We start from the raw sequence: 23,885 nt of genomic DNA on the forward strand, positions 1-23,885 counted from the left end.
CTTTCAGTCAAAGCTCATTTTATGCACAACGTACTGCAGGCTGTTGCTTTGATGTGATACTACTCTGTCAGTACGGTTTGGTATAATTTCACACTGCCTCCGGGACTGACCGTTTCAGTAAGATATTTGGTTAATGATGACACGGTCGTGCATAACGGGGTATCCGCAAGGCATCAAGGAGGAGCGCTCCATTTGATTACACAGAAGTTAAAGGATGCCCGGAGCGCGAGACACGCCCCCAACGAACTGGGGAGAGGAACTTGGTTCTTCCGCGCAGCTGCACAACAGCGAGAGTGGCGGAGAGGAGAGGCAGCTGAGCCAACAACTTCCATACTCCCATTTGTTGCTCTCCTTAAACGATTCCGCGAATTCGGTTATTGATTCCCCTTCTCTCTCTAGTGGTTATTATATAATTATTCAACGGTTGCCTCCGCTGGTGACATTTTGAGCTGGAGCGGCAGCTTGTGGATATGGTGGTGGCACACTTGTGTATTTGTGTGTGAATGTGGTGAGCGCGTGTGTGTCAGTGTGTGTGTGTGTGTGTATGTGATTTCATGTCCTTTCGCGATTCAGCTGCGAACACAGAGCACAGTTGTCGGTGTGGACTCGGCCCATACAGTCATTGGTCTCCGAAGAGGATCACAGTGAAAAACTTGAGCTCTAGGAAGGATAAAGACGCGGGAGGCGCGAGCTGATCTTCAAGGTGTTGTTTGGCAAGAGAAAGAACTCGAGAATGTCCTTGTATGATTGGAGCCAAGTCTTTCCCGGTGTTTGGAGCACGGAATTACCCCCGTGTTAAACTTGTTGCTGGTTCGTTTCAACCACTTTTCCAAGGGGAGAATATTCTGCATACTTCTGTGTGCAGAGAGGATTGTTTTATATTAGAAAGAGAACGGAAATCTTTATTTTTCAAACCAGTCGCTTTTACGCAGAGGTGAGTGGGCTACATTATTAGTTTGTTGTATGTGCTTTCAATTTCCAGACTATTGCCGTTGAATCATGTATGTTATACTGCTAAATATTGGTTCGGCGGAGTCACTGATACTAGAACCATTGACTACTCGCTCTCACGATTTATATTCACTATCGACGACAGTAGGGATATACGTGGGACATGTCTGTGCAATGCATTTAGATTTGATTATTTATTGAGTTTCAGAAGCAAACAGAATGAACAGCAAGTGGACGATATATTCATATCAGCCATGCATGATTTGTTACAGTGTAGCCATATGAGTAGGCTAATGCTTGGGTTGCCTTTCCAGATGTCCTCTCGCCGCGCTGTGGTTCTGTGATCGCCCACCCGAGCGTCGAGAGCTCTTCACCGGGACCGGGTCTCACACAGTGGGTCACCATGGCAGCGGGAGTGGCGGCGTGGTTACCCTTCGCCCGGGCGGCTGCTATAGGATGGATGCCGGTAGCCAGTGCGCCCATGCCGACGCCTCCACCTGACAACCGGCGGAAGCAGGACGGGCTCATCTTGCTCAATGTCAGCGGACAGAAGTTCCAGACGTGGCGGAATACATTGGAGCGGTACCCGGACACTTTACTGGGCAGCACGGAGCGGGAATTCTTCTTCCACGAGGAGACAAACGAATACTTTTTCGACCGTGACCCGGATATTTTCAGACACATTCTGAACTTCTATCGTACCGGGAAGCTGCACTACCCGCGCCAGGAGTGCATCTCGGCCTACGATGAGGAGCTGGCCTTCTTTGGGATCATACCGGAGATCATAGGGGACTGTTGCTATGAAGAGTACAAGGACCGGCGGCGGGAGAACCAGGAGAGAATCCAGGATGACGAGGACAGCGAGAACCAGAACGATATGGTCCCGCCGGATATGACATTCCGAGAAACCATGTGGCGGGCCTTCGAGAACCCCCACACGAGCACCATGGCCCTGGTGTTTTATTATGTCACCGGCTTCTTCATTGCTGTTTCCGTGATGGCCAACGTGGTGGAGACTGTCCCGTGCGGGACTTTGCCAAATCGGGTCAAACAGGTCTCGTGCGGGGAGCGGTACGCCTTGGCATTTTTCTGTCTGGATACGGCCTGCGTCATGATCTTCACCGTGGAGTACTTGCTGCGTCTAATGGCGGCGCCCAGCCGCTGGAACTTCATCAAGAGCGTGATGAGTGTCATCGATGTGGTGGCCATTATGCCCTATTACATCGGCTTGGTCATGACGGACAACGAGGACGTCAGCGGGGCCTTCGTCACCCTGAGGGTCTTCCGGGTTTTCAGGATTTTCAAATTCTCCCGCCACTCTGCGGGGCTGCGCATCCTGGGCTACACGCTGAAGAGCTGCGCCTCGGAGCTGGGCTTCCTGCTCTTCTCCCTCACCATGGCCATCATCATCTTCGCCACTGTCATGTTCTACGCCGAGAAGGGCTCCTCAGCCAGCAAGTTCACCAGCATCCCGGCCGCCTTCTGGTACACCATCGTCACGATGACAACTCTGGGGTAGGTGCCGATCCAGTTTACCATACAGTGCAGATGTGTGATCAAATGCTCAGGGGTTATGTTTTCGACCCTAAATCAACAGCATTGGTTTGCTGTTGTGCTCTCCTTTGCGTTCTCTCCATGCAGCTGCAGTGTGAATGGACAGTTGGGTAAATGTCTGAGGCCTGCCTAAATCCCCATTTACATGAAGCACCCTGAAGTGAACGGTTTAGGGCATTCACACAACATTCACATTCAAAGGCCTCAGAGGCATTTACCTTATTCACAGGCCAAACTGTAGGCCTATGATGTCATCATATCCTAAGCACTGCAGCAGTTCTCATCATTAAGATTCACACCTCTTCAACACTGTCAAATGAAGAGAGCTATACATAGAAAACATGGGAGGAGCAGAGAGAGATCAATGACAATATTTAACATTTAAATCAGAATATACTGCAATAGATTTCTCTCACAAAGCATATCTCTCTTGACCCCCCCCTCCCCCCCTCCCCCACACACACACACACATGCACAGTGGTCTTATATTCTCTTTTGGTTGCTCCTCTCTTATTTAGCTTACAGTTGATTCAATTTAGCCATACTCAGTTTGAAAAGTGGCTGCAGAGCTGCAGTCTAACCTGTGCAAGAGGCATATTATGTCACCGTGTTGCTGTTGATGTGTACACCCATTCATTAATATGAGTCCTCGGGCTACGGTTCATTGACGCGTTTGCCGGTTACTCCCACCTGCGCTGTGCAGTAGTAGCCTATTGTGCGCTCTCCATGGTGTTGAAAAAGAGAGTGGCGCGCTGTGGGGAATCAGAGCCGCAAGCATAGCAGTTGCATTGCGCTCTCCGCGGTGCTGAAGCGGAGCAAACACATGGCAGTGCAGTACTGTGCGCTCTCCATGGTTCTGAAACGAAGCGCTGCGCCTCTCTTCAGCATTGCGTGCGCTAGCATTTCTGTTACTTTCCTTGCCAACAGTTCACGGGTGTGAATCAGCCTCTAAAGTGGTAATCAAATGGAGCGCTAAAACCCACGTCTGATACTTTGATCACAGCGCGGTTGAAGTCCATTCGGCTCATGAACACAAACGTGGAGTGTCAGCGTCATAGTTAACATGATGGATTTCACAAGGCTCAATTACTCATAGGTCAAGAGATGATATTTCTCTATTTGATTGGTTTGTTTTGTTCATTATTGAGCCTACTGCCTGACAATTTGTCTATATGAGTCTCTCAATTTGATTGGAAGGCCTGTTGTGCTCTGATTACTTTATTCTGTAATTGCATGTGTAGTAGGGGAGGGATGGAGAGGAAATAGTGGCTGAGAGAAAGAGGGAGAGGAATAGATTGCCACACCTCATTGTGTGTAATTTGTGTAGTTGCATGTCCCCACTGTCAGATTGAATGATATCAATAACAAAATGCAATTACTGGTTCACACTCTCCACTGAGCTAATGGCTGACGCAGTAGGAGTGGCTTGTTCTTTCTGTGTGTGTGTGTGCGTGTCTTGGCCTTTCTGTTAATGAGCTAGGCCTGAGACAAAGAAACTCAGTGAAGAAAAGCAACCTTCTCTCACTCCCACTCAAACACACACACGCACACACACACTAACCTCACTTAAACACAGCCAAACTCCCATCCACAACCAGAAACCATTCTGTTGACTCATAATAGAAGCCTCACTTCTTTGTTTTGCCGATGTGTCAATCAGCTGGTTACTGTGTGTTGTGTGTTTCTGGCTGCAGTGCCAGTGTGTGTGCGGGTGATGGCAGTACCTGAGGCCAGTCTGTGTTTACTGTGCCCAGGGCTTGACAGGTGGTGACTACACAGCTGCATTAGCCTTTGTTTAAGAGTATGAACACACAGTCATCTGTTTCTATTCTGTTGCATCGGTCCAGTGCCTCACAAAAAGCCATTGGATGAATCGAGTGTATGATGGACCGTATTATCGAAAATAAATACATGTCCAGTACTCATGTCTGTAAAAATCCCTACAATTCTCTCAAATGTGTGTGTCTGTGTGTGTGGGCGTGTGTGTGTGTGTGTGCTCGTACGTGCGTGCGTGCAAGGAGTGTTTTGGTAGATTGAGCAAGGACATAGCTCTTAAGCGGACGTAGGCTATCGTTCTTTAATGTCTCATTACCTTGCCAGGGGACCAGAGACAGGGATGGATCTGTGGCTGGGAACTGCAGGGAGCAGGGGAGGGGAGGGAGGTGTGCTCAGTGAAGCAGGTAAAAGAGAGAGGAGGGAGGGAAAGAGAAAAAATATAGAAAAAGAGAAGGATAAGGTCATAGGGAAATTTGGAGAAAGGGCAAAGAGAGAGGGAGTGAGATAAAGGTGGCAAGACAGAGAGAGAAAGAGAGAGACAGAGAGAGCGAGACAGAGAGAGAGAGAGATAGATAAGAAGGCATAGCAGAGAGCAGTATGAGTTTTCTCTCCGTGCTGTGTCTTTTATGAGCCCACTGCAGCACTCCACATTGCTCAATGCACCCATATACTCTAGCAGTATCACTGGCTGCACCAAATTCACCATTTTAAATTTGTGTTTGGAGCCCTTAATTCTGATTGGCTGACAGCCATGGTATATCAGACTGTATACCACGGGTATGACAAAACATTTATTTGTACTATTCTTATTACGTTATTAACCAGTTTATAATAGTAGTAAGGCACCTCAGGGGTTTGTGGTACATGGCCAATATACCATGGCTAAGGGCTGCATCCAGGCACTCCACGTTGCGTCGTGTGTAAGAACAGCCTTTTCCCGTTGTATATTGGCCATATACCACACCCCCCAGGCCTTATTGCTTAAGTATACCTAAGCCTCTTACTGTTGCTAGCTCTCTCAAATCCCCAGCCTGTCTCTGACCTGCAGTATCATGTTGTATAACGTCTGGCTCCTGTGCTGCAGTTGCCCAGAGGTTCATATTGTACTGTGTACACTGTGTGTCCATGCTGTACCTAGGCAGACACGCAGCCAGAGACAAATCCAGTTGCGTGTCCACTGAATTACGGCCTAATTTCAGCCAATTCTCCTTCCAGCCTGTGATCCAGTTAGTACGGCCAGGAATCCCTCAGTTTGGCTATCCCCGGACCTGGAAGGGAGGCAGTGTATGTGTGTATGTATGTGTGTGTGTGTGTCTGTCTCTACCTTTGTCCATGTGTATCAAAGATTGGGAGGTGAACAACTTGAATTAATCAATTAATCAAATGTTCTTAGACGACCAGCAAAGTGCAAAGTCAAATAATAACCACGGTGGTTCTAGAATGTGTAACACTTGAATAACTTGAATCAGTATCACAGCTTAACCCCCTTGTCCTGCTTCTGCCCCCCTGCCCCCTCACGGTCCCACTAATTGACTCGTTTGTGGATTTAGTGAAATCGTCCGGGGCCAATTAAATCACTGCCATTCTAATTGGCTTATTCGCTGTCAAACGGCATCCATTACTGAAGCAGCTGTCGCTACTGGAGATGCTGAGGAGAGAATGAGTGGAGAGAGGGAGAGTCACTAATAGACTGACAGAGGAGAGCGGAAGAGTGAAAGACAGGCAATGACAGAGAGAGAGAGATCTCTCCCTTTAATATAGTGCTGGTTGACTCTAATAACATTTCCCTTTAATATAGTGCTGGTTGACTCTAATGACATTTCCCTTTAATATAGTGCTGGTTGACTCTAATGACATTTCCCTTTAATATAGTCCTGGTTGACTCTAATAACATTTCCCTTTAATATAGTGCTGGTTGACTCTAATGACATTTCCCTTTAATATAGTGCTGGTTGACTAGTGACATTTCCCTTTAATATAGTGCTGGTTGACTCTAATAACATTTCCCTTTAATATAGTGCTGGTTGACTCTAATAACATTTCCCTTTAAAATAGTGCTGGTTGACTCTAATGACATTTCCCTTTAATATAGTGCTGGTTGACTCTAATAACATTTCCCTTTAATATAGTGCTGGTTGACTCTAATGACATTTCCCTTTAATATAGTGCTGGTTGACTCTAATGACATTTCCCTTTAATATAGTGCTGGTTGACTGGTGACATTTCCCTTTAATATAGTGCTGGTTGACTCTAATGACATTTCCCTTTAATATAGTGCTGGTTGACTCTAATAACATTTCCCTTTAATATAGTGCTGGTTGACTAGTGACATTTCCCTTTAATATAGTGCTGGTTGACTCTAATAACATTTCCCTTTAATATAGTGCTGGTTGACTCTAATGACATTTCCCTTTAATATAGTGCTGGTTGACTCTAATGACATTTCCCTTTAATATAGTGCTGGTTGACTCTAATGACATTTCCCTTTAAAATAGTGCTGGTTGACTCTAATGACATTTCCCTTTAATATAGTGCTGGTTGACTCTAATAACATTTCCCTTTAATATAGTGCTGGTTGACTCTAATAACATTTCCCTTTAATATAGTGCTGGTTGACTAGTGACATTTCCCTTTAATATAGTGCTGGTTGACTCTAATGACATTTCCCTTTAATATAGTGCTGGTTGACTCTAATGACATTTCCCTTTAATATAGTGCTGGTTGACTAGTGACATTTCCCTTTAATATAGTGCTGGTTGACTCTAATGACATTTCCCTTTAATATAGTGCTGGTTGACTAGTGACATTTCCCTTTAATATAGTGCTGGTTGACTCTAATAACATTTCTCTTTAATATAGTGCTGGTTGACTCTAATGACATTTCCCTTTAATATAGTGCTGGTTGACTCTAATGACATTTCCCTTTAATATAGTGCTGGTTGACTCTAATGACATTTCCCTTTAATATAGTGCTGGTTGACTAGTGACATTTCCCTTTAATATAGTGCTGGTTGACTCTAATAACATTTCCCTTTAATATAGTGCTGGTTGACTCTAATGACATTTCCCTTTAATATATTGCTGGTTGACTCTAATGACATTTCCCTTTAATATAGTGCTGGTTGACTCTAATGACATGTCCCTTTAATATAGTGCTGGTTGACTCTAATGACATTTCCCTTTAATATAGTGCTGGTTGACTCTAATGACATTTCCCTTTAATATAGTGCTGGTTGACTCTAATGACATTTCCCTTTAATATAGGGCTGGTTGACTTTAGGCCTGGAGGGCTTCAGTGTCTGCTGGTTTTCATGATTGTTGTCTCTGAACGGCTGGTTGGTTGGTGACTGGTTTAGACCTGGGGAACAAGGTTACTGAGCTAGATTGAGAAAGCAAACCAGCAGGCGGTGTAAAAAAGACTCCAGATTAACCCATGCTAGATGTTGTCGGGGATGTGCGTGTTTCATCTAAGAAATCAGATGAATGAACTAAATGAGTGTTTCGAAAACATCCATCAGAAATGGTCAGATTCTATCAAAGTCACGTGACGGAGTAGATGCCCAATTATGTCACAGACGGTGGCCTAAATGTGCAGTTCTGCTCACCACGCGCCACACGCTCCCGCCATGTGACCAACCATGTCGCAGCATGGGACTTTGACAATTAGAGGCTGAACTACGACAGGAGAGGGGACAGTTCATTTGACCACGTACCCGAACGGAGTGGACTCCAATTGGAAGATGAGGATGTTTTACTTTTGACTATTGTTGCAATGACATAATTATGGTAACGCTGTGTGGTAACGCTGGGACTGATGTTCCTGTGTCGTGTTGAATCCTAATCTCATTCCTATATAGAGTCATACTCGCACAGACACCTTTCTTACTCTATCCATATCGTTGATACTTGTTATATCATATGTCATATATCATATTATATTACATATCATATCATATATCAATGTGTAGAGGGTTCCCGGAGTGAGGGGTATTACAATTCGATTCCTCACTACTTTGTTCTCCAGCTGTTTGTTTAAATAAAGATTTAAGGATTTGAAATTGGATTCCAGTGCAGCGTGTGCTCAGACATCTATCGATTTAAAATACTGCAATTACTTTTGGGAAAGGGGTTTTTCTTTTCTGTAGTGTATAAAGACTGCTTGAGCTGCTTTGGTGGGAATGTGTTTAATGATCTGTCCATTCATCTAATAATGATTTCTACAGTACAACAACGGAATATAATTGAAATCGAAAAACAAAGATTTGCTCCTTCCTCGGATCTGATAATGACGGCTTCTTCCATTCCTACTGGGGTTCTTGAAATATAAATGATTCACAATATTTTATTTCTTACCATTTTCTCATTTAAGGTTTTAAACAATCGTTATTAGCGCACGTGTGTGCATACGTTTGTCGTGTGTGTACTGTGTGTGTCAGTCATGTTTATGTCATTGTGTCTCCATTCTTGCTTGTGTGTGTGTGCGTATGTGTGTGTGTGTGTGTGCGTGCGTGCGCGTGTGTGTGTGTGTGATGTTGAGATGTTCTGCTGTGTGCACAGTATCTATGTCAACATGCCTAACTGCTTGACTTCCTGTAACTACCTGACATGTCGTGGCATAGTCCCCTGTCTATACAGGTGATACAGTCCAACTACCTACTACAGTGGAACACACTCTGACCCTCATCTCTGGGTCAACAGAACTCTGGAGCTGTTCATGTTTATTCATCGCTGTATCTCTCTCTCTCTTCATCCCTCTTTCTGTATTTCTCTCCCCTTCTTTTCTTCTTTCTGTCTCTCCACCCTCCCTTTCCCGTCTCTCTCTCTCTCTCCCTCTTTTTCCTCTCTTCCTCTCTCCCCCCTCTCTATTACTCCCTTTGTCTCCATCTCCCCCCCATGCTCCTCACCTCCCTCCCTCCCTCTCCCCCTCTCTCCATGTCCGCATCAGAAGGCTTTTAATATCCAGGAAGTGAATTAATAAACAGATCAAATCATACAGTACACTCAGATGTCAGGCACCAGTTACAGCGCGGCGGGCGGCAGAGAGGAACAGAGGGAGGAAGCAGATTTCAGGTGAGCAGGCCAACTGGGTTAAGAGGTGGTTGTGTTGTTACCACTGTCTTCTCTGATTGGCAGGTGTTCGGCATTCAGGGCCAGACAATAACCATGCTAGCATCACTTTGAAGTCTTAATTTAAGGTTAGTGTTAGGCATAAGGTTAGCAGTTTGGTTAAGGTTAGGGTTAGAAATTGTAGAAATGGGTGGGGTTTAGCCACAATTCGGACTTTGTGGCGGTGTTAGTGATGACGATTATGTAGAGAGGTCCAGTCCAACGAGGCAATTTCAGAGCCCAGCAAGAACGCGAATCGATCAAAGACAAGTGAGGGCTGTCTCTGATTCATATTTGAAATTGAGTTGGCAGCTACAATCGGTGTTAAAGGCATCGATTTCCTCTCATACCATCCACGCCTGTTGCAAATCACACCCATACAACAGCTTTAAGTGTTTAGTGTTCGCTGAACATTGAGTTTTGTTAGGTTTTGCACTTACATGAGTAATATGTAAACAAAAAAACCTGGTCATCATCAAGGACCCCACACACCCCAGCCAGGAGCTGTTTTCTCCCATACCGTCAGGCAGACGCTATCGAAGCACGAGGTCTGATACCAACAGGCTCAGAGACCGTTTCTCTCTATAAGCCATCAGACTGCTGAACACTTGAAGTGGACTGCTCTAATTCTCCGCACCGTAGCACATCTCTGCTGCTACCAGACTCTTATTATACTGCTACATGTATACAGTGGCCCCCTTCTCCAATACACGTGTACATCATTGTACTATACATTTTGCCTTCCTCTATTATACCTTTTCTAAAATCTTTATCCCCTTTTCTGTCATTTACTTTATGTTCGTATTCTTATCTTTGACATTTCTTATTGTTGTTGCGTTGTCGAGAAGGAACCTGCAAGTAAACATTTCATTGGATGATGTCCAACATGCGTATCCCGTACATACGACAAATGCAACTTGAAACTTGGTGTTCTTTACTCTACCTTTGGGGTGTCTTGCTCAGCGTCGTCCATCTCTCTACACCCCATCCCTCTCTCTCTTCTTTCTCTCTGTCTCTGGGTGGCTTATATATGCTATTAACAGTGGATGAGGATGGGCCTAATTGAATTAATTTGTTATGCTACATGGGTTAGGATCTAACACACACACGCACTCATGCACGCGCGCGCGCACACACACACACACACACACACACATACCCACACACACACACACACACACACACACACACACACACACACACACACACACGCACGCGCGCGCGCGCACACACACACACACACACACACATACCCACACACACACACACACACACACACACACACACACACACACACACACACACACACACACACACACACACACACACACACACACACACACACACACTTGTATAGCGCGGTTAAGTGATTATTTTAGATAGGATCTTTAATGAAGCCACCTAGAGACGCGCTGGAGTAGAAAGGATGGCTTCTCAACCCAGAGAGAGGAGGAGAGAACAGAAGAGAACATCGCTGAGAAAGGCTTCAACTGCAGCCTGCAGCCTTTACCGATGGAGCTTGGCCTGTGCTTTGGCGCTGTTGGACGGTTGGTCAGGTGGTATCATAATGGTGGTTCTGTATGATGAGGAAATGATCTCAATGACATAGTATCATAAATGGTAACAGCTAACATTATGCTGTTTTTTTGAGAGGTGCGTAGAGAAACAAAGAGTTGGAGAAATAAAGAGTTGTTTTGGGAGAGAGAGATGGAGATTTCAGTGGCAGGGAGAGGGTGATTCACAGTTTGTTTTTGAGAAAGAGATTGACTGACAGATTGGCATATACAGTTTGGCACTACTTCCTGTATTGCGTTACATCCATAAACACAGCTAGCTTTGTTTGCTTCTCTGAAAAAGCTAGCTATTGACCTAGCGAACACCTTCAAACTGGTGTATTTTCACACACCTCTTGCATACAAGCCTTTTATGTCTGACGAAAACGACAACCTCTATTCTCCATACAGGATTACTTTCTGCTTGGATGATTTGCCTTTTCTCCTCGTCAGATATTATGAGCGCAACAGGGAGACGAGGGACAAGCTTTTTCAAGTTAAATCTCAACTGTGTTTTATTATTTGCGGTTCAACAACGTTTGAGTGTACTGCCGCCCGCACAGGCGTTTGCAACTAGAACAAGACATTACTCAAGTTACAATAGAAATGCCAGGGGAAAAGGACTGCCCACTTCCATTGAAGCGACAGACGTTCAAGGCCAACCGCGGTACTGTAGGCATTGTTTGCAGAAAACAGGATCCCCATTATAGTGAATGGGGAAATGGCAATATTTGTGGTCAATCTTCGTGTAAATATTTTTTTAAGACAATTATGGTACCAATAATTGCTTCTTATACACCAGATGTATGTCCTTTAACCTGTTGGGGCTAGGGGCAGCATTTTCACTTTTGGATGAAAGGCGTGCCCAGAGTAAACTGCCTCCTACTCTTTCCCAGATGGGAATATATGCATTATTATTACTGGTGGATAGAAACACTCTGAAGTTTCTAAAACTGTTTGAATTATGTCTGTGAGTATAACAGAACTCATATGGCAGACAAAAACCTGAGAAGAAATCCAAACAGGAAGTGAGAACTCGATTTTGAAAACAGTGAAATTGCACAAAGAATAAGTTATAAAGATCATTTAGTTGCGAGTCGTAGCCCACAGTACCTCGGTCTGCTTTGAACTCAAGTTACTCAATGAAGGGGGGCAGCACTGAGCTAGCCTGCAACGTCACGTTCTGGAGTAGCTCAAACTGCATATCAGACACCAGCTTAACTGACTTCACTTGGCCTCGATGAGCTATTGAGTATTCACGTAGGAATGAACGTTGTCACGGGATCGATAGCTTTGTACACTCATATACAGTAATTGTGATAGGCACTATGTTGCATCCTAATACACTGTACAGTACAGTATGTTAATGAATTCCCCTAAACAGCCTTTCAACCAGTCACTTATCCAGGCCTCTTGTCTTCTTCCATTGATTATGTCTTAATATAAACAAGAGAACGACAGACGGTGACAGGTGGGCTCTGTGGCCCACACACGTAGTTGGAGATGGACAGGAGACAGGCAGGGAGTCAATAGTCCTCCACTGAGCTGTGTTACTGTACAACCTTGTTTTCATTTGTGTATGGCTGGGCTATCATGTGTTGGCTGTGTTGCTATGAGGAGAATGAGCCCTAGCTTATTCCTCTGTGCTTCAAGGTGCATTTAGAGCCAGGGCCTAACTGGACATTTTGCTGTTCTCAGAATGTCTGCTCAAATGGAGTGGAACGGGGGGTAGAACGCCTTGCAAATGGTGCATGTCAAGTGAAACACATACAGGCACTCAGAAATACACAGAAATGTATGCGTCCACGTACATGCACGCACGCACACACACACACACACACACACACACACACACACACACACACACACACACACACACACACACACACACACACACACACACACACACCAGGCACTATAAATGAAAGCACAAACCAGTGGATAATGAAACGTGCTTGGGGTCAGAGATACACCTTATTTTCTATTTTCTTTGTCCCTTTCTCTCTCTTCAGCTCTTTATCGTTCTCTCTTTCTCTCACTCTCACTCAGTAGCGGTTGCGTGGGTAAAATCACCAGGGAAGCCAAGCTAGGGGGGGAAAAAAAACATTTTACAACCTATGTGTTGTGATAATTGTTGTTTTCTCTATAACCTGTTACTTCATATGCCTAAAACCGAGACAATAAAAAGACACAGTGACAGAATAAATTCAACCACACCTTTGTTTCATCACAAAACCGGATAGCAACCTCTGTCAGTTGAAGTCCACAAAACACATTGCATGTAACAGACAGTTACATGACCTACTGCATGGTCAAGGAAGTTAATCTTTCCAACATTGTCTTACAACTTTAACAACTATTGATTTAGAACCACAGAGAGTTACTGCAAGTCGCAAAGACAACAGGAGCTGCCTCCATTATTCCAGCACCATTTCCAAAATGATTTAGTCCAATCAACGTAAGCTAAATATGATGTGGCTGTCCATGGTCCTGATTTCTCTCTCTCTCTCTCTCTGTGTGTGTGTGTGTGTGTGTGTGTGTGTGTGTTCGTGCAAGTAGAAAAACATGCCATCCTTCTCTCTTTCATGTTGCCTAAAGGGTCTATGACTCTGTCATACAGTACACACTTTTAGTTTTTGTTATCCTAGGCTACCTGGCTAAAATGCTTCCTTTATCGGGCAATAATGAGCCAGCTAGTTAACGGTCTATCATTCTAGTTAACAGTCAGCTAGTTAACGGCCTTCTATATCTAGCTGAATATTGAACTTCCATCCTCTCAGGCCAGGGGCAGAAAAATGTATGAATTTATTGTTGGATTAGAATTGCCTTTATAATCATTGGCCAGTACGAAGAATTAAGTAAAACCACAAGTCCATATCCCTATTTCCATCCATGGCTAATTTAGGAATGTGCCAATTTTAGCTAGCTAGCCACCGGAGGACAACAACATAACGAGATGCAACAATGCAAGTTGTTTCTGTCTTTTTGCTTTTGATGTGATGTGATTGGTGTGAAGCCAAATCCAAACTGGCTTCCCTTGACACTTTATTTTTAGTGCACCAGGACCATTCACAGTTGAGCTCATTCAGTTTAGCTATTATTTGACACTTTTTAAAAAAGGGAGGCCAAATGCTCGCTGACTTCCCTTGCATTCAATGCTATGGGCGACAACAATGTCATACTCTTTTTCAGCAGACAGCATCCTATAGATGGTCTACAAATACAGAGACAGAGGGGTGCTGTTTTGCTCACACGTATGCTTTCTCCTGTGATAATACATTCAGCCTCTTCCGGATTGAAGAAACATTATGAAACACAGAGAGACGAAAGACACATTATTTGGTATGTTTTTTATTTGTTTACTGGTCAGTTTTGGGAGGGGGGGGGGATTTGGCTTCCCTTGGCATCCATGAATACACACCACAGTTCTTTCTCGATCATCACATTGTCTACCTCGAAGGTTGGCTCGTGCTCATACTCCTTCTGTTAGTAAACACAGTGCTCTCTCTTTTTTTCATAAGCAATCATTGATCTGTTTATCGACAAGTCATACCAAAGACTCAGAGATGTCATTTTCCTCCATTGAAGGTTAACAGTACACCTGTGCTGGAAAGAGACTCGTTGCTCTGGCACAAAGACGTGACTTTATGTGTGCCTGCTGGGCTTTGTTAGACTTCTACACTTAGCCAGACACGGGGGGGGGCTGAGCACAATAACATACTGTCGAGAGGCAAGCTGAGGAGATGAAGAAAAAGGACAGTGAGAAAGAAGATAGGAAAGAAAGAAGGAGAGCCAGGAAGGCTTGTTTGTCTGCAGGGCCACTGCTCACCTTGGATGTTCCGGCATTGGCGGTTTAATTGAATAAAAAGGGTTATTTTTGCCTGCTGTCATCTCAGATTGTTTTGACTGTCCTACAGCGTATGTCTGTCTAGCTATCTCAGAGGGGCCCTCTGTCTCTGTCTGGCCCCCCGGCTCGGCTTGAAAGGCTCAGCAAGCGTTCTTGAGTGTTTCCCACTGAAAAATGCTGAAAAGCTTTGAACACAGTGCTTGTAGAAATAATAACGTAAAAGATTTGGTGCGTTACCTTGTGCTGTGCTTATGATCAATCTCTGGCCCAACATTTGAACCAAAGATTAAATTGACTAAAGCCTTGAGTTCGGACCATATTCCACTGTACCACTTCGTTTGAATATGATTTATCATGTCCACAGCAGATACATTGTGGTATAGCCTGTATTCCTGACTCCCAAACAGTCTCTCTCTGTTGTCCATTGAAGCTGCAAATCCTCATAGGGCTAGGCATCCCTTGCAGTGAACTGCACAGATCAGAGGGTTGAGCCCTGGATAAAGGGACAAAGGTGTCTCATTTAGGGAGTTTGCTGACAACTCTGTTGGCTGTATCATACAATCATTCTTGTTTGATATTGTACAGAGGTCAGTGTTAATGGTGTGTTAATGGCAGCTTATCAGTGCTCATAGAGGGCTACAGGGTCGTGCTGAAGGGACAGAGAGAGGACGTTATGGTGGCAAGACACACTTCCCCCGAAGAACGCAATCCATTTACCATCAGCTGTCCCTTCCCATCCCCTCGTGTCCCCTCCCGCAGCACTGCTCTCTGCACACTGTCACACAGTCTATGATACTCCGGTGTCCTGTCTTAGACATCTGAATGTCATACGCCCATGCTTCTCAGAGGGAGACAGTTGACAGTTTGAAGAATGTATTGAGGATTCCAATTTAACCCAACTCAAACATGATAGACACACATGTCTTGGCTGTGAGGGAGTGGAGGGTTTTTCCTAGAGATAGGTTGAAAGGTTGTTCACTCTGCTGCTTTCATCCCTGTTCAGGCCAATGAGAGACGACTGGATAGGTCGACAAGACAGCGTGGCGAACGGTGGCAAGGTCTTCTGCTTTTGGGCAGATAGCTAGAGAGGTGGTCTCATGTTTAAATCGTCTCTCTCTCCTGTCTTCCATCTCCCTCCCTCTCTGTCTCTCTCTCTGTCTGTCTCTCTCTCTCTCTCTCTCTCTCTCTCTCTCTCACACCTCACTTCTCTCCCTCTCTGTCTATCTTGCTTTCTCTCTCTCTCTCTCTCTGTCTCTCTCTCTCTCTCTCTCTCTCTCTCTCTCTCTCTCTCTCTCTCTCTCTCTCGCTCTTTCTTTCATCTCTTCTCTCCTAAGCGTCTGACACTCACACACTCTACTGTCTGTCTGGCCTTGAAACCGTCTACTGCCGGGGAGAAATCTCCCTGTAACCTCATTATAATAGACACATCACCCTCTCCGTTGTGTGCATGTGTGTGTGTGTGTGTGTGTATGCGTGTGTGTGTGTGTGTATGTGTGTGTGTGTGCATGTGTGTGTGTGTGTATGCGTGCGTGTGTGTATGCGTGCGTGTGTGGGATTATCAAACCTCAACCACAGCATAGGAACTCCAAGATTCCAACTGCTTATTTCCAGCCTCATTTTGTGTGGGTACAGTTCAGTGTGTCTCAGTGTGCATGGTGCAGCAGTACAGTACAGTACAGTCGGTGGCTAGTTAGCAGCAGTGAAGTGCTGACACAGTTCTTAGTGAAGTAGAGCGCGTGCCTGACATCATACCCTTCATCCCCATCTGAATGAGAACACAGGGACCGGCAGGAGTAATGCATCTCACTTAGCTAGCATGCTGCTAGCGTACACACACTCTCTGGGAACCTGGACACTATTTTGGGCTAACTCTGAGCTTCTTGACTAACCAATAGAAATAAGTGTTCCGCTATGCTAACGTTGTGTGTATCTGGTGTACAACAAGTGTTTTGAACTGTATAAGCATAATGCTGTGTGTTTTTACCTTGTCTTACTGCATATGACCAGCAATGCTAACATTGTGCCTGCATGGCTCTACTAATGGACTGTTAACGAACACAACTTAACCGCTACAGCGGTGTGATCAGCCTAACTAATACTATGTGTGTGCTTGTGTTTTAGCCGCAAATACGATCATGGATCCTCTAACTCCTAACGTAGTGCTTTTAGCTAACCCGTTATGCGCGTGTTAGCTATAATAACAGACTGTCTCAGTAGGCTACACTAACACAGCTATTCACGCTAATGTGGAAATTTAGCCCCGCTAACACAGTGCATTTAACTATAATTGTGTGTGTGCTGTTCAGCCGCATGAACAAAGCACTATGGCAGCCACCTCCATTAGCCCAATGCTTAGCCACCCTCCCGAGGTTGCTGATTTGAGTCCCCCTACAGCATATGTTCAGCGACACTGTGTGATGCTACACTGCCCATCTAACTGGCGGGTTCTGTCTGCTCTCAAACTGTTATGTTCAGCGCAACACTGCTGACTGACGCAGCACATTCCGATTGCTCCCAGAGGTGGTGTCCAGGGCGAGGGGTGTGACCATGATGGAATCCCTCACACGTATCTTCCCCCTTTTCCCTTGACTCTCCTCCTCCCACTGTTTCCCTCAGCTTTCTCCCTACACCTTCTTCCTCTGTCCTTCCCCTTTCTGTTCCTTCCCTCCTCTTCTTCCTCCCTCCTCCTCCTCCTCTCTCCCTCCACCCCTTCTTCTCCTCCCTCTGTTACATTCATCCCCTCTTCTCCCCCTCTGCTTCTACCCCCCTCCCTTGAGTGTAGACTTGACAGTCTTTGATTAGCAGGGTGTATTATCTGTGGCCAGCCTGGCGTGACCAGGCCCCATCTCCTCTGTTACGTTTACGGACGTTGTGGGGATGTTGTTAGGTGTCAGAAGTGGCCTGTCTGTGAGACAAATCACCCTGTGTTTCCAGTCAACCTGCCAGTCGCCTGGTAGATAATGGGTTTTTGAGGTACAGTAACTGTTGACTGACTTGGCTCAACAGTAGAATGGTTAACATTGAAACATTTGTTTCAGACAGACAGCTTTCAGTCAGGTCTCAAGCGAGATTTGAGAGGCTTTCTGAGAGTTCTGATGTGCTGCCTATCACATTCTCTGAGTTGTGATGTCGCTAGTTGAAGTGCAATTGTATTCTTGAGTTGTAGTCGTGCTCACGCAGCAATACTGTATATACTGTACTGTATATCTCTTTCTACCCCCCCCCCCGGGAAGTTTAGCATATCCCAATCCATCTCTACCTCCCTTGCTCCACTCCTTCCTGCGTACGTCTTTGTGACGACTCAGCCAAAACAACTCAAAACAATTTAGCTGAATCCTTGCTATGCCTTTTTAGATACAAGAAATGAAATAATAGCCAGGCTGCCAAGGATCATTGATCCGGAGCTAGCTGTGAATATTAATGATGTGCCATTACACTGAGATAAATACGCTGCTCGACGGCCACCGACCACTACACACACACACACACACACACACACACACACACACACACACACACACACACACACACACACACACACACACATCCCTCCTCTATCCCTAACGCGAACACACATTCGTCCTCCGTCCTTCTCTCTCGCTCTGGGCACATTCACACTCCTCCTCAGTGCCACACACACACACACACCCTGCCATCTCTGTTAGATCAGAGAGCAGTGGGGGGAGACGCTCAAACAGGAGAGCACCCAGAAGAGACCGTCAGGAGAATACAGCTCAGACGTTCCTGCTTCTACAAGGAATTCTCTCTCTGTTTCTCTCTGACTTCTTTTCTGTACGCATTGGGCCGTAGAACAATAGGTGTCAGCAAAAGGAAAGTAGAACTTGAACAATTAGATCAGCATTTTGATGCATGATCCAAAAACACCCCACACAATTCATCCCACACATTCACAACAGAACCTCCTCCTCTGTCTGCCATAGATATGGAACTGATCATAGATCAGATATGGATGCGACAAGCCTTGTCAGCACAGTGGAGATATACTCTGCCAATCTACTTCCCTCTAGCTCTACGGTCTGGTCACAACCATGGCCCAGTAGAGGCTGGTCTATAAACCCATCTGGATGTGTGTGATATAGGGAGGGGAGAGCGGCTATTATGACTGTGTGAGCAGGCCCCAGCCAGGTGGGCGGGGGTATTCGGTCCCCCAGTAAATCATGGGCTGTAAATCATTCCGCCTGGCACCTTTATTAGAATAGGGGGAGCATTAGGGGGATCGAAACCAGAACACTGGGCAGCCAGGGACTCCTGTTCTCCCGACTCCCCCCTCTCTCGCCCATGTGAGAGGGTGTGTACCCCCTCTGTTTTCTCCTCACCTCACCCCTTTGTCACATTTTCACTTTTTAATTTCCCCCTGTCAAACCACCCATCTGTCTTTCTATATCAGCCCCTCTCTCTCTCTCTCTCTCTCTCTCTCTCTCTCTCTCTCTCTTTCTCTCTCTCTCTCTCTCTCTCTCTCTCTCTCTCTCTCTCTCTCTCTCTCTCTCTCAAGAGACATAGTGAATGATGACTGACATGGTTTATGACTGTGAATGATGATTGACATGGTTTACCATGCTGAACATGTGCCATTCCCAGCTCACCCGAGAATGACTGTTATGATGTTAGGCTTTTTATCTCTCTTCCATTTTTTCTCTCTTCTCTTTCTTGTTTGTATGTCTGATTTGATGAGAATAGATAGTGATTATTACTGAGGAACAAGACACACTCACACACAGAGATAAACACGTGTTGCTGTTAAGACTGACTATTGTAGCTGGAAACGGCTGATTTTTAATGGAATATCTACATAGGTGTACAGAGGCCCATTATCAGCAACCATCACTCCTGTTTTCCAATGGCACGTTGTGTTAGCTAATCCAAGTTTATCATTTTAAAAGGCTAATTGATCATTAGAAAACCCTTTAGCAATTATGTTAGCTGTGCTAACATAATTGTTTGAGAAACAGATGCCTCACAAGTCTTCAACTGGCAGCTTCATTAAATAGTACCCGCAAAACACCAGTCTCAACGTCAACATTGAAGAGGCAACTCCGGGACACTGGCCTTCTAGACAGAATTCCTCTGTCCAGTGTCTGTGTTCTTTTGCCCATCGTAATCTTTTCTTTTTATTGGCCAGTCTGAGATATTTTTCTTTGCAACTCTGCCTAGAAGGCCAGAGTCGCCTCCTCACTGTTGATGTTGCGACTGGTGTTTTGCGGGTACTATTTAATGAAGCTGCCAGTTGAGGACTTGTGAGGCTTCTGTTTCTCAAACTAGACACTCTAATGTACTTGTCCTCTTGCTCAGTTGTGCACCGGGGTCTCCCACTCCTCTTTCTATTCTGGTTAGAGCCAGTTTGCGCTGTTCTGTGAAGGGAGTAGTACCCAGCTTGTACGAGATCTTCAGTTTCTTGGCAATTTCTCGCATGGAATAGCCTTCATTTCTCAGAACAAGAATAGACTGATGAGTTTCAGAAGAAATTGATCAGAAATTGATCAGAAGAATTGATCATTTTCTAATGATCAATTAGCATTTTAAAATGATCAACTTGGATTAGCTAACACAACGTGACATTGGAAAACAGGAGTTATGGTTGCTGATAATGGGCCTCTGTACACCTATGTAGATATTCCACATATTCTACAATAGTCATTTACAACATTAACAATGCCTACACTGTATTTCTGTTTAATTTTATTTTAATGGACAAAAAATGTGCTTTTCTTTCAAAAACAACGACATTTCTAAGTGACCTCAAACTTTTGAACGTTAGTGTACATGTGTATGATAGAATGTGTGTGTGTGTGTGTGTGTGTGTGTGTGTGTGTGTGTGTGTGTGTGTGTGTGTGTGTGTGTGTGTGTGTGTGTGTGTGTGTGTGTGTGCAAAGAGGTGGGAGATAATGTCAATTCTCAGTAATGGGTTTGCGGCTACAATCGAGATTAGCGGCAGAATGACTTGTCTGAATGCCAAGATCTCACCTGCCTCACTCTCTAGAACTACAATAGAGAGGGGAGGAGGAAGAGAGATGGAGGGAGTGATGGAAGAATGATTAGATTAGTGTAGGATGGAATGGTGGGATTTGAGCTTTCTCCGCAGGGACCAAATGAAAATGGTTTCTTCTGTCATTACGCTGCCACTGTGAAGCCATTATATTGACAGGAGAGAGGACTGAGTGAGGTGGTGGTGGCAGGGTACCATCCAAAACACACAAACGTATCCACTGTATCTCCCTCTTCTTCTTCTTCTCCTCTCCCTCTCTCGTCTTCTCCTCCTCTCTCTCTATCCACATCGACACACCTTCTCTCTCCCCTGTCTATCCCTTCCTCCATCCATTCCCCCTGTATTTTCGGGTACCTCGTGTCTCTCTGTGTTGTGTGGTTCCTCCATCACATAGATACGAGTCTGTTATCAGAACCTGTTTCAGACATGTCTTCCCCAGGCTGCTACCTGATTGGCTACCACTTTCACAAACTCACATAGAAAAGCAACAGATAGAGAAGGAAACACGTGGAGAGGCATACGGTAGTCAAGGATTTGATTGCTGGTCTGTTATCTCTATGCAGTGCTTGTGTTGGCCCCATCCCTCCTCAGTGGGAGAAAGACTTGCATGCTGCATGTCACAGTGTCTCCTTCATGTGAATTGCGTTGAAGTTACAGCTCCGGCAGAGTTCTCACTACGACTAGGGCATTTTTCACGAGGTAAAATATGCAGGGAGATGACACATTGAAACCTGTACAGTAACCTTCTATTTTTCTACCAGCTGGCAGAGTGAACCCAGGACTGGTACAGCAGGTGTGTGGCGTGCTTTATGTGTGTGGGTAGTGGGGCACACCAGGCCACGGTCTGTGAGCTAGAGGAAGGAGAGTGGATGCCACTCTTAAACCTGTGTGTGCCCCAGAGTTAATCACCTCTTTTACAGAGGACACATGGGCGCGCGCGTACGCACACTCACACACCTGCATCGTCATCGTGGTTTATTTTGAACCCAGCTCTGTTTTTCAGAAGTGGTTTTGGATCGTCCCCTATCCCAGCTACAGTATTTATCAAGATCTTCACCCTTTGTCTTGATGCCTTGAATCGAGGATAGGGTAGTGGACAGCTCTGAACAGAGAGAAATCAACCACACTTTCCTATCAATCACTCATCTCCCAGATCACCAACCGCAGTCGTTTTAATTTTTTAACATCTATATATCCAAAGGGGCTCCCTCTTCTATTATCACTCTCAGTCTCTCTCCTCCCCCCTCCTCTGGCTTCTGGGTTCTCTCCATCTGAGCTTGCTGACAGACGTGTAAAACGTGTGTAGCCAATGCTGCTGGCTGTGAGTAATGGTGTCTAAACGAGAGGGGCATTTGAAAGGGAAATGGAGCGGCCCAGGGCCTTGATGACTGGAATAATGGGCTATGAGGAATTCATAAATATCAAAAAAATATGGCTGCCACCTTTCCACGAGACTCAGCCATTTCCCCTCTATTTTTCTCATTTTCTTCTCTACTTCCTGAGTTTCCCTCTGTTCCTGTGACCGGGGTGGGGGGAGATTAATGACAGGAAAAGGAAATGGATTAGGGTCTCGCCGTGCGCCGCTTCCTCTAACGGCGGGCGGGTTTTGTGGGCATCGCCTGCCAGGAGCGCGGCAGCGGCGTTGGGAAGCGGGTCTGTCGATGGCGTTCCGCTGTGAACAGCATCAATCAACACCACGTTACTGTGCGCAGGGATGTTGGATGGGACACTTTGTTTTGTCTCGTCTTCCTTCCTGAATGAGAAATACAGCACGTGAGATGCTTGCTTTTACAAGTCTTTACAGAATCAGATGCCTTGAAGACAGTGAATGCACATAGAAACACATTCGAGGAACAGGGGTTATTGACCTTTGCTTTGTACCTTAACCTCCTGGTGTGTGGTCGTTACCTGTATCGGGTTCCCTTCTCTTTCACTTGGCCCGGCGCCAAGAGCCTCATACTGAACCATGTGACCTGATCTCCGTTTGGGTGAACAGATCCGGTGGCCGTAGATCATATGGAACCACCGCAGGGCCGTGTGATCAAACGTGGTCAACCGTGTGATTAACCCTGATGGCCTGATCTTCTTCATCACATATGCATGTATGGTGGAGGGTCATATCCCACTGGGCACTGACGTCAATTCAACGTCCATTCCACATTGGTTCAACGTAATTTCATTCAAATGCCGTGGGGAAAATGTTGATTTAACCAGTGTGTGCCCAGTGGGATGATTGCGATGTCAATGGTACCTGGTCACAACATGAACACATATGACCAGAAAAGTGTCTGTGTTTGCGTCTGTGCACGAGTGGCTATGTGTGTAGGTGTGTGTGTGTCCTTGGGGCTGTGTGTGTGTGCAGTATTATGGAGTGAGAGGTTTTTGAGTAGCTCTGAGCCCAGCTCCTCTCAGCTCTGACATTCTAACTCTATTAGACCATGGCCTCAGACACTGACCCATCCAGACCCCCTCAGACCCAGCCGGACCCAGTCAGACCCAGTCAGAACCAGTAAGACCCAGTCAGACTTGGCTGCTGGATGTGATTAATAGGAGGCTCAGTCCTAGGGACATTGCTCCCAATTACACAGGGTATTATGGCGCTGAGTATGATTGTTGAGTGTGTGCGTGCTCATGCATGTATATACCTTTGTGCACCTGAGTGTGTTTACATTAATTCCCAGCGTCTGCATGTGTGTATCCATATACCACACTGAGAGGTAGCCAGCAAAGCACCGCGGATGATGTCATAGTGTCAGGTGTCTCCTTCCAGGCTGTTGTTCCTGTCCTCCGGGAACAAACCACCCCCCTGCTGTCCCTCCCTCTGGGGCCTGGATGGATGGATGTAGGAGAGGGTGGCTGTCCAGGAGCTATGCCTGGAGATGATGACTCAGCCTTGGGAAGAGCTGAGCCATGTCTGGGGGCTCATTGTGGTTCTCCCCCCTGGACCTGTTGTCTCTAACATCTCTGTGTTTAACCATCATTAGATACCACTTATCAACCACTCTTCTCTCTTTTCCCTCGGACTGTATTCTTGCCATCTTTCAAGCCCTCAGAGCACAAACACACACAAGCCAAGACACACACACACACACAC

At 45.6% G+C, this 23,885-nt stretch overlaps 1 protein-coding gene across 1 annotated transcript; it reads left to right on the top strand.

The window, feature by feature from the left end:
* The first annotated feature begins 1,272 nt into the window (after positions 1 to 1,272).
* Positions 1,273 to 2,470, top strand: LOC115133113 (potassium voltage-gated channel subfamily D member 2-like). Its single transcript, XM_065021201.1, has one exon. The coding sequence runs from the start codon at positions 1,355 to 1,357 to the stop codon at positions 2,468 to 2,470; it is 1,116 nt and encodes a 371-aa protein (XP_064877273.1). The 5' UTR covers positions 1,273 to 1,354.
* The last annotated feature ends 21,415 nt before the right edge of the window (positions 2,471 to 23,885 follow it).

Source organism: Oncorhynchus nerka, linkage group LG8 (genome assembly GCF_034236695.1).
Source record: "Oncorhynchus nerka isolate Pitt River linkage group LG8, Oner_Uvic_2.0, whole genome shotgun sequence".
Lineage (NCBI taxonomy): Eukaryota > Metazoa > Chordata > Actinopteri > Salmoniformes > Salmonidae > Oncorhynchus > Oncorhynchus nerka.